Source organism: Phytophthora sojae (assembly GCF_000149755.1).
Source record: "Phytophthora sojae unplaced genomic scaffold PHYSOscaffold_7, whole genome shotgun sequence".
Lineage (NCBI taxonomy): Eukaryota > Oomycota > Peronosporomycetes > Peronosporales > Peronosporaceae > Phytophthora > Phytophthora sojae.
Window position 1 is genome coordinate 1,634,897 of NW_009258121.1, and position 15,084 is coordinate 1,649,980.

At 60.8% G+C, this 15,084-nt stretch overlaps 1 protein-coding gene across 1 annotated transcript; it reads left to right on the top strand.

Moving 5' to 3' along the window:
* Nucleotides 1–1,347: 1,347 nt before the first annotated feature.
* On the top strand, nucleotides 1,348–3,156 carry PHYSODRAFT_516359 (hypothetical protein; the record flags this gene model as incomplete). Its single annotated transcript, XM_009534009.1, has 2 exons — nucleotides 1,348–2,076; nucleotides 2,356–3,156. Coding segments are annotated over 2 exons (1,530 nt in total), but the record flags the coding sequence as incomplete, so codon positions are not given.
* Nucleotides 3,157–15,084: the final 11,928 nt, after the last annotated feature.

Below are 15,084 nucleotides of genomic sequence, written 5' to 3' on the forward strand. Positions count from 1 at the left end.
ACACCGCTCTTCCTTACCTTCCATTAGGTTATGAGCCCAAGCAACGACAACTCCAAGTTCAAGGTTGAGGCCTTCGACGGGTCCAACTACGCGCTGTGGAGCTGCAAGATGAAGATGTACCCGGTGTCCCAAAGGAGCGCGGAGCTGTCTGCGAAGTTTGTGCGACGGCTAAGCAGTCTCGCAAGCCTTTCAGCTCAACGAAGAATGCGTTGGAAGCAAGGGAGAGCGCACGCAAGGACACGTCGGTGTGCTCGGATGTGTTGGGCCCCATCACGCCCGTCTCCAAGTCGGGCAACGAGTACATCGTGACCTTCATCCTGATGAAGAGTCGCTACTTGGTGACCTACCCGATGCATAACAAGAGCGAAGTGTGTGGCGTGTTCCAGAAGTTCCGGAAAGAGATCCAAACGGAAGCTGGATTGAAGATGAAGGTTCTTCGCAGCGACAACGGTGGCGAGTACTGGAACCGATCGATGGAAGCTTCGTGTGACGACAAGCTGATCAAGCATGAGTTCACGGTGCCGGAGCAGAATGGGATGGCTGAGCGGGTGAGTCGGACTGTAGTCGAGATGACTCGCCGCATGTTGAAGGAGAGCGGACTGGACAAGTCGTACTGGTGCGAGACCATGCTGACGGCGGTGGATATTCGGAACGTGTTACCCAACACTTCCAACCGGTGTTGAAGCGCAAGCCGCGTCTGGATCACATGCGAGTGTTCGGAACCGAGTGGAACCTCGGAGAAGACGGGAGGTCTTTGTGGTTCAGAGAAATTTCGGGACTGAGTCCTTACCCTATCCTATGTCCTTGCTACTGGCTACTCTGTACTACCGCTTGCTAAGCCTACCGCTCTGGGCCTATCCCTACTTCTGTCGTGCTTGCACTGCCGTCCTTCAACCTGGTTTGCGTGGCGCAATCAAGATCTTACCTCGGCGCGTTTCGGTCGGCGGGGGTTAGGGTCAGCGCGTTTTGCTCGGCGCGTTTTGCAGAACCGGGCGTGCTGGTTGACCCGCCGGATGATTATGCGTCGCACTGGATTCTGGCACCGTGTCTCACGGCCCATCACCCACGCCGAGTTTCCCGTCGAGCTCGGCCCTGCGTCGCGCCCATCAATCCGCGTCGCGTTTCATCAGCCGCGTCGAAGTCCATCACGCGCGTCCCGGCGCCTTCTTCCTCCGGCGCCCGGCGCGCCCACTTCTTCCGCGGGGTACTACACCACAGTCGTCCCGCTGCCACGCACGCGCACTCCCCAGTTGGGTGTGTCGTCGCAGAACCTGCCCGCGCCTTCGCTTCGTCTCGACACCATCGCGTTTCTGCCCTCGCAGTCCGCTTCGCGGTACTCCAAGCTTCATGGCTCGCCGCCACGACGTCGACGTCAACGACATCGACCTGGAGGAAGAAGAGCTTGACACCGACGACCTCGAGGCCGCTGGCTGCGCGGTTTGTGCCCTCGGCGCGCATCGTCCTCGCCTCCCCGTCGCGTCCCAAGTCCAGCTTCCGGCTTCAGATGCCCCGGTCCACTCGGTGACTGCTCTTGTCGCCGACGCGCACACTCTCCAGCGCGAGAACCAGGAGCTGCGCGCCCAGTACGAACTCGTCTCAGCGCACAATGCGGGCTTGGCTACTCACGCGTCCGTGCTGCATGACCGCAATCTCGCGATCTTGCATCGTGCTCGCGAGGGTTATCGCGCAGGCATGATCCGGCTCGAGCAGGCGCTCCTCTCCCGGGAGCACGCCGAGCGGGATTACGCCGACGTAGAGGACCGAGTAGCCGACTTCCGCGCTCGTGCTGAGCGCGCGGACGCTGCCGAAGCTCTACTCCGCGCCGAGCGAGGCTCCTCGACTGAGCAATACTGTGACCTTCAAGGTCAGCTTCGGGCGGCGCAAGACCAGATCACTGACTTGACCACCCAACTCGCGCACACTCCTGCTACGCCGCCTCCATCTACCGTGCCGCTAGCGCGGCTGTTTGCTGCACAAGGCGAGCGTGACGAGCTTCGCATCGACCTCGCAGCCGCCCAAGCCGCCCTCGCTCCTGTCCGAGCGCGCGCGGACGCCGCCGAAGCTGAACGTGATCAGGTGCGGCAGCTCGTGACCACTGCCGAGTAGCAGCGTGACGCCGCCCTCGCCGAGCGTGACCACGTGACCCGCGTTCTCGTGGTCGTCGAGCAAGAGCGCGACCGTGCTCTCGACATGCGGGATCAAGTGTGTCGAACCTCCACGGCCCTGAGACGCGAGCGAGACGCTGCTGTCACCGAGAGGGACCGGGCACGTCAAGCCGTGGCCGCCCTTGAGCAGCGGCGAGACGCTGCCGTCGCCGAGAGAGATCAGGCTCGTCAGGCCTTGACCGCTCTGGAGCAGCAGCGCGCCCCTGTCGACGAAGAGCTCCGCGCGGCCCGTGCATCGCTTTCTCAGAGCCGCATGGAGATCGAGGCGGCCCAGAACCTGAACGTCCCGCTGCAGGACGACCTTCGGCGCGTCAACGCGCTCTTAGTGGCCAACGCCGAGGAGCTCCGCCGCGACGCGCCGCGTATCCACGAGCTGGAGGAGTCAGTGGCTACTGCTACGACTCTCCGTGTGGCCGCCGAGTCCGAGATGGCGCGGGCTCAAGCTGGCGAGCTTTGTGCCGCGACTCGCGCGGTGCAATATCGAGCTGGGTGGCTGTCCATGCGACGGTCGTCTCAGCAGCGACGAGGAGCAGTCGGCGCGCAGACCCATCGTCCCAGCGCTCGCGTCGCCGAGCTGGAGGAGGAGCGCGACTTGACCATCCGAGAGCGCGACGAACGCGCTGTGGCTTGGCGTCGGATGCTTCGAGACGCGCGTCGGGGCCGAGAGCTGGCGCGGCGGGTGCGCGACGAGCTTGCTGATCGTCTCGCCGGCGTCGTAACGCGTGTAGGCGGGCAGATCGACACCGCTGACCTGGTCAGACGACTCGAATCCACTTTCACGGTGGGGATCGACGGTGCGATCCCCCTCCCCCCTGATATTCCTACGTCCGCAGCAGTTCCTGCGGCATCCGCGGTTCCTGTTCCTGCTCCAACTACGTCGAGCTCTGGTGCCCGGGCGGGCTCGTCGGCTTCGACGGCGGGATCGACGACTGGCGCTTCCCCTCCAGCAGGTCCTTTGGGCTCCCGTCCTGCTCCGACTTCGTCCGCTGCCTCGTCCTCGTCAGGTTTTCGGCGACCTCGACACGGCGCGTCGAGTCGTTCGGGTTCTCAGTCACGCGCGTCTAGGCCGTCAGGAGTGGCGTCCGCTACATCATACGGCTCTTCGCCCCTTCGACGTGGTCGGCGGCCCTCTACCGTGGCCGACACTGCGGCTTCCGACAACGCCGCTGCGCAGGCCTCATCTGCAGCTACACCCTCTGCGGCCGCTGCAGCTGCAGCGCGCGCACGAGAGGACGCCTCGCTCTTCGGATCCGAGTCTTCGGACAGCGAGGACCAAGCGCGGCGAGCTCAGTCCAAGCACCGCCGGCTGCATAGCCCCGGGTCTCGCTCACGGTCGCCGGCGCGTCCGCCTCCACGTTCGCAGTCACGTTCCCGGACACCCCCGTGCTCCCGTTCTGCTTCGCGTTCCCGCTCGGCCTCTCGTTCGCGTTCGCACTCGCCTCCACGCTCGCGCTCGCGTTCTCGCTCGCCCTCCTTGGCGTCGACGCGTTCGGCCGGCTCAACGCGTTCGGCGCACGCGGCGGGGTCGGCGCACTCGCGTCACTCTTCTCCTACACGGCCGACGCACTCCTCGTCGAGGGGCCGTGCGGCAGCCGGAGCTGGACCAGGCACTGGTCCAGGCGATTCGGGCAACTCCAGCGGTAACGACTCGTCCGCTTCCTCGTCGTCCCGCGCCTCGTCGTCCCGCGACTCGTCCTCGAGCACCGCCTCCAGCGGCTCGGCGGGGAGTGCTCCGGCGGCGCCCTTCATCGACCCTGTGATTCCGCCTGCCGGAACTCCGTCTGGCTGGCGGCAGCCTCGCTACGCTCCTTGGCCCAAGCGGGTACGACGTCTCCGCCTTCATCTCATCACCGTGCAGGAGTTGCGAACGCTCTTCCTGCCGCCGCCCGGCTGGATCATTCCGCGCCGTGTTCCCCCCGCGCCTGCGAACTGGAACCGCGCCCTCGTGACTCTGGCCAACGTGGACGCGCCATACGCGACTCGACCGTGGCGCTACCTCGCTCAAGCCGCTGAGGCGCTTCTCTTCGCGTCCGGCGACGCGGCGTTCCGCCCATTCCTACGTCGGCTCCGGCACCACATCGAGCACTGGGCTCAGGCGTACTGGGAGGCCACCCATGAGCTCTTCGTGCAGGGCGCGGCGTGGAAAAGGTGGCGCACTGCTCGCAACTCGCGTCGCTCACACGCGGGCAACCACCTCAACAGCCTGTTGCAGCTGGTGGTCGGGCTGTTCCAGCAAGGGCTCGCAGACATGGACCTCTTGCTGGACCCAATGGTGCTTCACTTTCCGCCCGCGCACACGTCGATCGGACGGTGGTATCCAGGCCTCCAGCACGCGACGTTGCAAGCCGCGCTCGACGACATCGACGCGCAGGAGCCCTGGCGCCGGTTCTATCGGACGCCGCTCACTGTGGCCGAGATGGACGCCAACGTACGCTGCCGAGTGACGCGCGATCACCCAGCCTTCCATGTGCCGCGTCTTGCAGGTAAGTTTGTCCAGCAGGTTTGAGTCTTGGCCCATCGTTGCAGTCCGTCGCGTTTAGTTGTTGTAGCCGTAACTTCAACACGTAGCCTTGATCCTTTCCCTTGTTTCTTTCCACTTCTCCACATCTTTTATGAGACGGCCCTCCGCCGTCCCATCTTCAGCAACAGGCTGGTCCTCTTCACTTCCCTCATCCAATCCCTCGCTCCGGCCATTCCCAGAGTCGAGACTTCCCACCAGTCCTCCCGTCGGCAGCCCCCCTGCCGACTTAGTCGCACCCGTGGGCGCTCACCCACTAGGATCCGCCGCCTCCCCGTTCTCGTGCGACTGCATCGCCTCGAACCGGTTGCGTCAAGTGCGCTCGCGCAGGAAGTCGTACATGGGCCCGCCGCAGTTGAGGTCGAGCTCGTCGACCCGCGGTACTCCTTCTACTTGACTTCGAACTCGCGTCGCGTACGACCGTACCGGGTTGCACGGCCCTCGCGCACGTTCACGAGCTTCTCGACTTCGAAAACGTCGTCATCCAGTTCGCGCGTGGCCTCCCAGCTGGCCTCCGGCAAGAGCTCCTCGTCGAAGTCGAAGCGCTCCTCGGCCGGCACCGTCAGCTGCGTCGCGGGTCGCGACGGGAATTCCAGGACGGGCTTCAGCTTGGAGATGTGGACGGCGGGGTACAGCTGATAGGGCGTACCCGTCGTCTCGAGGCGCACTGCGAACGCGCTGACCAGATCGGCGACGCGGAAGGGTCCGTGCCACATGTGCGCGAGTTTGCGCGCATACCCCGGCTTCACCCGATCCAGGTACAGCCAAACTTGCGAGCCCGTCGCGATCTCATGTCGCGTCGCGTTTTCAGTTTGTCGACGCGCTCTCTCTTCAACGGCCTCTCGGACTAACTCCAACGCTTGTGCCCTTGCCACCTTGTAGTGTCGCTGGATACGGAGCCTCCACCGCCTCGCCTCGGCGTCCCGGGTCGACGTGTTCCCGACGGCCAGCGTCGCTTCCAGCGTCGACCGAGGATCCCAGCCGTGCACTAAGAAGAACGGGGTTTCATTCCTCGTCCGGTCATGCGACGTGTTTAGCGCGAAGGTAAGACACTCGGCGTATTCGTCCCAGTCGCGTTGGTCGACGTCTGCGATGTACGTCTTGATCGCTCTTGTAACCGTCTGCACCATCCGTTCTGCAGCCCCGTTGGCTTGGGGACGATAAGCAAGCGTCGCTCGCTGTCTCTGACCCATGAGTGTGCTGAACGCCTTGAAGAAGTCGGACATGAAGCCCGGCTCGCGGTCGTGGCGGATAGCCTCGCTCGCGCCGAAGCGCCTGAACACCGCCTCCTCGTACGCCTCGGCCACCGTCTGCGCGGTTCGTGACGTATTCGCTTTGACCACGACGAACCCCGTGAAGAGGTCGACCCAGACTAACAGCTCTATGTTGCCTTTGTAGGATGCCGGCAACGACGGAATATGGTCCATGGCAACGACCTGGAACGGGTACGTTGCGACGATGTTGCCCGGCGACTCGCCCTGGATGGTCGGCCGACCCTTTTCCGTCTCGCAGTCGGTGCATTCGCCGACGTAGCGCTGGACGCATCTGAAGATCCCGGGCCAATGGAAGTGGCGCCTCACGCGTTGGTACGTGCGGCCAATACCCTGGTGTCCGCCTTCCAGGCTTGCGTGATAGTGGTGGAGTACATCTTCCCGAAGAGTCTCCGGGATCACCAGCTTCATCATCACATCGCGATCCTCGGCGGAATCGTCGCTTCTCGGCTGGTAGTAGAGCCGCCCGCCTTCGCCCTCTTCGTACTGAGGCGCAAGCTTTTGGCAGTTCTTCACCTCGCGCCGAGATAGGTCTCCGACGTCGCCGCGGAGATACTTCTTGAGGTTGACGATCCAGACCGCTTCGTCCTGGGCGACGCGGATGCGGTCCAGGCGCAGTCGTTGTACCACCAGCTCCTCCAGGACTTCTGGAGGTCGGCCCCTACGAGTTGTCGTGCGTGCGGCAGCCGAGCGCTTCGTCACCGCGAGGACGTGTTCCTCCCCGCGTCCCGCGTCCATGGCCTTCTCGACGGGGCCATCTGCGCCGCGCGTTTTCTCGTCGCAATTTTCCGCGTCGAGATTTTTCGCGTCGAGGTTGGCTGGAGACGCCATCTCGGGACTCGATGCCCGTGGCCGGATGACTTCTTCCAAGTGGTTCAACGTCTTCAGATCTTGAATCTCCCCGGGGCTGTGCGCGTTGCGGCCTCCTTGACGCTGCAGAGCTTGTCCAGCCAGTATGTCAGCTCTCGTGTTCTAGTCTCGTCGTACGTGAAAGACTCCGTGGCGCGGCCATGCCTGGAGTGCGTTTCGCGCCTTTTGTCGTAGCAGCTTCAGCCCTGGTGACTTGCAGTCCATCTCGTCCCGCATCTGCCTGATGACAAGGTTGGCGTCTCCGCATACGACGAGTCGAGTGACGTCGTCGAGCTCCTCTAGAAGAGAACATCCGAGCAGCAGCCCGCGGTATTCCGCCTCGTTGACCGTGAGATCCGTCGCATATCCCGACGCGGCGCGCACGATCTCCCAGTTCGACAGCTGCCAAATGACGGCTCTGTATCCTCCGCCTTCTCGCTTCGCCTTAGCCGATCCGTCGAAGCTCAAGACGTGCAAGACCTCGTCGCGCGCCACGTCGGGGACTGGAATGACTACAATCCTGGGCGCCCGTTTCCGTGGGGCGATCTCTTCTAGCGCCGCGTCGACGAAGGCTCGCGGTGTAATGCTCGCGGTCAGCGCGCCGAGAAGTTCTTCTTCTCCCCTCATGGATCGGCAGATTTCCAACTTCCACGGCGAGAGGATCGCGGCCCCTGTGATAGTCCCCCTGTAGTCCCTTGGACCGGAACAACCAGGCGAGCGTCGTGTGACGTGTCAAGACACGGACCGGTCTCCCTGCTAGCATCGTGTAGCACTCATTCAAGACGCGCAACAGGGCCAAGATCTCTATTTCGACGATGTCATAGTTCAGCTCGTTGGGCTTCAGCGTGAGACTGGTGAACTTCACAGGCATGTATGCATCGTCGTGGACCTGCGTGAGCACCCCTGAGATGGCCCAGTCGCTGACGTACACGATAACGACGGGTTCTCAATTCGCGGTCGAAGTGCATCAGCATTGAGGTCTCGGCGAGTTTCGCCTTGAGTGCGTCGAAGGCGCGCTTCGCGTTGGTCCACTTCTCTTGTTCGCGGACCTCTGGACGCGTGATGTACTCGTCGAAATCGGTCTCCGTCAGCGAATACAGCGTGGCTGCGTACACCGCAAAGTTTGCAATGATCCGGTGGTAGTAATTGAGACTACCCAAGAACGATTGCAGGCTCTTGAGCGTGCGCAGGAACTCGAGTGCCGTCAGCGACTCCAGATTCTTCGACTTCGCCTCTAGACCGAGTCCTGAGACTCGATGGCCTAGGTAGTCGACCTTGGACATGCCCCACTCGCTCTTCTCGACGCTGATGGACAAGTGTCACTGCTTGCAGACATCCAGTAAGCGTTCGACCTTCTCGCACAGGTCGTCCCACGACGTGCCCCCGATAAGGATGTCGTCGACGTACGACCTCTGCCCCAGAACAGAGTGAATACCTGGGTTCACCGGTTCGCCGTCTTCGAAGACGTCCCGAGTGCTGCCATCCGGAGACAGCTTCAGGAACCCGTAAAACGCGTTGTCGATCAAGCGTAGGTAAATCTGCGGCGCGTTGCACAGGTCGAACGGCATACGCAGCCACTCGTACAGGCCATCGGCGTGATGAAGGCTGAGATGCGCCGGGCCCGGTCTGTCATGCGGACGACCCAGAAGCCACTCGCCATGTCGAGGGAGCAGTACCACCGATACTTGTCTAAATCTTCGAGCAAGTCGTTGATGAGCGGCATGGGGTAAACCATCAGCTGCGTCAGCCCATTGATGAGCATGTAGTCAATGCAGAGCCGGATATCGACGCCGTTCTTCTTTATAATCACGACAATGGGCGACTCCCATGGTGACGTCGACTTCTGGATCATCCTCGCGCTTAGCAGCCCCTTGATCAGGTCGGCAACCTTCTCTCTGAACTGTGGTGGGATTTTCCGGGCGCGTTGTTCGACGGGTTTTGCGTCGCCCACGTCGATGTCGCAGACCACCCCCAGGGCGGCTGGCGGCAAAGCGTTACCCTTGCCGATCAACCACTTCCGTCGCTTCCAGATGATTTGGTTTAGCCGCGTTTCTTGTCTCGCGGCTTCTTCGGGCGGGAGTCCAGTTGGCATGCCGACCTTCAAGTCCTCGATCTTCACCTCGGCGGTCAGCGAGAGGCCCGGCAGCACTGCCATCTCAGACTCAAGATCCTCTGCGAAGAGGTCGACCCCTCGTAAATGAGGACTGTGTCCTCTTCCTCCTGCTCATCAGGTTTCGCCTTGTCGAGTTTTGGCTCGGTGAATTCCGACTCCGGCGATTCCTCCATCGCAGCGTTTCCACCCACAGTCGGAGGCACATCGGGTTCGCCTTCCACCGTCTCTTCATCCGCATCCGACTTGTGGTCGTCGGGCGGCACCTCTACCCCACTTCCCTTCGGCGCTTCCGCGACAGCCGTCAACACTGGGGTCATGGCGCGTCGCGTCCCGAGTTGTCTCGGCTCCGGGCGCAAAATGGCTTTAGGCGTCGGGTATGAGGGACGATCCGTCATCGGCCCGTCGGGCTCGGCTGAGATCCAGCTCTCTTCCGCGTCGTGCGTCGCATCGTACGCCAAGTTCTGCCACTGATGGTACCGAGGGGAGCCCAGTCCGACGAACCCACGGCTCCGAGGCTGGCCGTCAGACGGCGTCCACCACCCAAGCGTTTCATGTGCACCGAGGGTCGGTGCGTCTCCGATGTTTGTGGCATGTAGGTAAGCCTTCCTTCCGACTCTCCCCTTGACAAAGGTAGTCACCCACGACTCTGTCCGTGCTACCCACAGGAACGGCGCGTTTCGATCCGGCCTCAGCAAGATTTCATGCGTGTCCCCTGGTTCGAGTCTCACAGGCGCCTTGACGTTGACCGGGTGCATCCGTGCGCCGTATAGCGGTCTTCGTCCGATCATCTGGATATGCACCTCGTCGGGGAGGAACGCCGTGCCATCCGCAGTGTCGATGCGCACTCCAGCTGGCACCATGAAGTTCATTCCCAGGATTGCGTGTTGGCCGACCAAGTCGCCGACCCACAGGCACCAAGTTCCCAGCAAAGGTAATCTTGACTCTGGTTCTCCCCACCGTGTAATATGTCTCATCACGAATTCCCACACACTCTTGCGTGATCTCCGTGTCAATCAGGCAGCCTACCTCACGAGCAAAGGTGGTGTCCAGGATGGACACCTCGGCACCTGTGTCGAGCAATAACACAACACGGCAGTTGTTCAGCTTCCCATGAATCTTGGCCTGCTTGTACCACTTGTGCGGCGCATAATGTTTCCAGTATCCGCGTCGCTCTCCTGGTTGCAAGTCGATCTCGTCCAGGGGTGGTTCACGTGCAAACTCGTCGTCCGTCGTGCGGCGCGCGTCCTCGTGTGGTACGTTCCAGGTTGGATTCACATGTATTATCATTCAGGGAAGTCGGGCTCCCACTAACCACCTCTCGCGACTTCTTGGTCACATATGCATAGACGGAAACAGGTCGCTCGTCTCGTACTGGTTTCCAAGCCAGCGAGCGTCCTAGTTTAACACCTTCTCGGCGGCCGGCGGCAGCATTCCCGCGTGTTTATTCGGGTCAAACCACTGGCGCAATTGGTTGAAGAACTCCTCCATCGGGCATTCTCCGGCTTCGTGCACGTCACCGCAGGCCTTGCACACCCTCAAGCATCGCTCCGTCGGGTGCTTACCACCACACTTCTGACACGTCAACAACTTCCAGCAGTCTCCCTCAGCATCGCGACGAAAACCACGGTGGCGACAATGCGGACGATCGCGTCCCGAGTCGTCGAGATGAAAGTTGCGACGCGCCGACTCTCCCGGCGGGGCCTGCCCCGCGACGAACAACTTGGCGCGTTCTTCGTCCTCCTCGTCTTGGTCGTACTGGCGATCGTCGCTGTCGCGACTTTCGCGTTCCGAGTCGTACTCGTCCGACGCGACGTGAATCGCATGCACGGCGCGCGCCGGCTGAGTCGGCGGGGTCGGCGCCTTTTGGCGGAACTTGTTCGAGCCGAAGAGAGTCTTTTTCTGGTGAATCAATCCACGTTGTCGGGCACGCAGCTTCTTCTCCAGCGCCACGGAGTCGGCGACCTCCATCCGCGTGAGACGCGAGGCGAGTTCGGCCTCCTGCGTGTTCAGCGTCCGGATGAAATGCTCGACGTGTTCGCGCTTCTCTTCAGTCGTGCCCTCGGCGTATGGGATGTTGGCCCTCATGCCCGCGACGTTGAGCCGGTACAAGTAATCCAGAGGGGTCTCGTCGGAGCGCTGAGCCGCATGGTGGTAGCGACTGGCCATTGACACGCCCTTGCCGCAGTACTGCACCCGGAATTGCTCCATCAGCTCGGTCCATGATTTCTTGACCTTCCTGGGCAACTGGAGATACCATTGGCGCGCAGGGCCGCTCATTAGATCGCTGAACTGCCCGCACACTTCTTCGCCCGTCATCCCGTCGCGCCGCGCGGCGGACATCAGACGGTTGAGCCACAGCCTAGCCTTTTCTTCTCCGGCATCTCGTCCCGAGAAGTCCTTCAGCTCCGATGAAGCCGAGAGGCGCGTAATCCCGACACCGGCTGTCGCGGTTGAGACTACGGCCGCGGCTCTCGGCGTCCCGACATCCAAGTCAAACAGATCGTCGGGGTCCTCGTCGAGGGACGCGACCTCACGGACTCCATCGCCACATCGACTGTCTCTTGGGGACGTGTAGATGCTGTCGCAGGGTGTGTCGGCTACTTCGACTTCACGGGGACCGCGGGCGTCTCGGCGCATGGGGCTCGCATCATCGTTGTTTGCATCAACTTGAATATAGACTCCTCCAGAGCCTTGGGGATCGCACCCTCGGCTGGTTTCGCAACCTCGGCGCGTGCCGGCGCAGCGGAAAGCTCCATAACGCGCGGGGGTCCGTTCATGGGCATGCGCTTCGGCGACTCGAAACTGCTGTCGGAGTCCGCGCTCGACTGGTACCGTGTCGGAGGTGACGGCGAAGCCGCCGAGGGCTGGGCCAGGACCGTCGCAGGACTCATCACATCTTGACCCGTCACGGATATCGCCGCATCTCGTTTGACAGACCCAGCGAGAATCGTCACGGGCTCCAGCACGACGCGGATCGCGCGTAACCAGGACTTGAGATCCCAGTCGCACAGCCTCTCCATCTGGAAGGCTCCCAGAACAAAGCCCGAGTCGCGCAACATCTGGAAGAGGGTCGGCGCGGCTTGGGCGACGCTGGTGATACCGTCGATGTCTGGCGCGACGAAGGGGTCCGTGAAGTTGCTCATCAGCATGAGCTTGAGAAAGACCAAGATCGGGTCTTGCTCCAGCAGCCGGAAGAGCTCAGTGCGAGACACGAGGTACCGCACCTCTTCGATGGTGTACTGGCGCCCCGCGTCCTTGCCTTGCGGCTTGGACAGCGACTCATCCGCCGAGGCCGGCGCGCGAAGTTTCTTCTTCTTCTTCTTCTGCTTGGACAACTTGCGCTTGGTGGTGGCCTTGGCGGTGGGTTGTTGTTGGTCGTCGGCCTTTGCAGGCTTCCGACCCGTAGGACCGCGACTTGCGTCGCGGCCCTTCGCGGCTCCCTCGTCGAGAGCCGCATCGGGAACGGCAAACTGTTCTTCGTAGCCCTCCTGGTCGTCGCTGGCCCCGTGGCCTGTCGTGAAGGTTCCCTCAGAGCTCCACGACGCGACAGGTCTCTCACTGTGCTCTCTTGCGGTCGGCGACCTTCCCGCCGACTGCGCACCTGCCTCCGATGCCTCTTGGATCGTTGGCCCGTCATTCGAAGTAGTACTCCCGGGTCGCGGCACACTTGTGGAGTAGCGCCCTCACAGAAATCTCGCGAATGCGATCTCGCACAAACTCGGCGCGTCTGGATAGCGGTCGCGCCGAGCAAATTATTCCCGGTTGTTGGAGTAGCGTATCTCCGAAATACAGGCCCAAGTCTTCGCAGGCATCAGAGTTGGGGGGGGGGTTCTTGTGTTGACGCTTGTTCCTTGTCGTAGGGCGTCGAGCCTCGGGCGTGCGGCGTTAACGGGCCGGCGTTTCTTCGGCGTTCCCGTCGGGCGTGCGGCGTTATCAGGCCGGCGTTTCCTGGGGCTTGTGTGGCGTTATCGGCGGGGGTCTTGTGCACGGCGGTTATCAGGCCAGTGCGGTCCTTCGCCTAGGCAGCGCGTTATCGGGCGCCCACCTAAACGGTATACGTTTAACGTGCCTTTGTTCCAGCACGGGTCTGTGGGGGGTGAGCACCCGAACCAGCAAACGACGGGGGGCCGCGATATCGAGGCAGCTCTACTTGCCGGCGCTTGGTGGTTCCCCTGGAACCTCGGAGAAGACGGGAGGTCTTTGTGGTTCAGAGAAATTTCGGGACTGAGTCCTTACCCTATCCTATGTCCTTGCTACTGGCTACTCTGTACTACCGCTTGCTAAGCCTACCGCTCTGGGCCTATCCCTACTTCTGTCGTGCTTGCACTACCGTCCTTCAACCTGATTTACGCGGCGTAATCAAGATCTTACCTCGGCGCGTTTTTCAGAACCGGGCGCGCTGGTTGACCCGCCGGATGATTATGCGTCGCACTGGATTCTGGCACCGTGTCTCACGGCCCATCACCCACGCCGACTTTCCCGTCGAGCTCGGCCCTGCGTCACGCCCATCAATCCGCGTCGCGTTTCATCAGCCGCGTCGAGGTCCATCACTCACGTCCCGGCGCCCGGAGCGCCCACTTCTTCCGCGGGGTACTACTCCACGCAACTCCTACTCGTCGGGCCAAGCACAGCTGCTCCTGTCAGCGTAGATGGCGCTTGAGAGAAAGCTTTAGCAGAATTCCTCCGACGGTACATGCGTCTACGGACTCCTCATCGGCCCGTTGGCGTGGATGTGGGTGTACCTGGACAGCAAGGAGGGGCGCTTCTGCCGGACATTGCTTCAGCCGGACGACCTACAGCCAAGTATCTACATGATGGTGACGATCGCGCGTGCAATCATGTGGGAAAGTCTCATTATCAAGACTTCGCAGCAGTTGCGAACAAGGACCATTTACATCGCGCACGTGCACCGCAGCGGTGTAGACATGAAGCAACGCTGGATCTCCCAAGGATTATGATACATCAATCGCCCACCATGCTGATCCATGCTGGATTGGAGGTCTGGTCGGATGAAACAGCAGGGTCTACAAAATCGATTCATTACACTGCCCCATGATTCGCTAACAACCTCAAACATCATTTTTAGCGATCTGTGTCTATTCGAATCAAGTTTTAACCATCACACCGCGTTCTTCTTCGTCATGCGTCGTTGCGTCTTTAGAGATGGAGAGAATCGGAAGCGGTCCGCTGGAGACACTGGCTACTTCACACCGCTGCGGTGTGTTATACTCCTCTCGAGTTCTGAGCAGCTGCTTACCTTCGTGTCATACTGGATACTACAACTGTTACTAGCGTTAGCACTGTAGAAACAGTTTAGAACGTATCATTTTTAACTGAATAACGCTCGTTACATAGTCCTTATTTTTTATGCTTATTGGTCATCTACAGGCCACTTCAAAAGTGAAAAAATCTTGACAATTCCTGTATTAATTTTGTCAAACTTCAACGCCACGCTTGCCGCACGACATGGACTTGCTCGTTGGCGCGATACTTCGATACCGGGGCGCGAGCTGCCCCCATAGTAGGAAATAGAAGTAGTTGAATGCGAGCGCGACTGCGGTTGAGTGTCGCCCGCTGGAAGCCGTCTGATGAAATCCCTCATAACACCCCACACAGGATAGAGGTAAAACAAAATAGTATCATTTCCATATTTAGGGCTATATTCATAATCACTACTCAGTATTAATGTATTTCCCTTCTAGACAGCTCATGGGTGAAGATACTGAGTTGTGACCACATTGGTAGCATAAACGATGCATATTCAACACCGGAAATGTCTTTCTCTACACACCATTGCGGGCATGGACTTCAAAGGGTAAAAACGCTTTGACGTTCTGTGTGGGTGGTCGGGTCGGACTTGTACGCCGAATGATCCACCGGCTTTCTCAAAAAAGTTCAAACTAGTAGCGACCACCCACCATAAATGTACATGTGACCCATCGGGGCAGCCAGCCAACCCACCTAGACATTCGTTGTGCAGTGTTCGACCACGTTAAGTAGCATACGACTTACCCCCCCCCCTTTGCGCTACTGCTTCCTTGAATACCGATGCTGATAATGCCTCAGCAACAAGCTGGGCGTCCACGGGTTCGCCGACTCGGTGGTTACCAAGGACAGCCAAGAGCTCATCATCGTCGAAGCCAAGCGTCAGGCAATTCCTACTCGTCG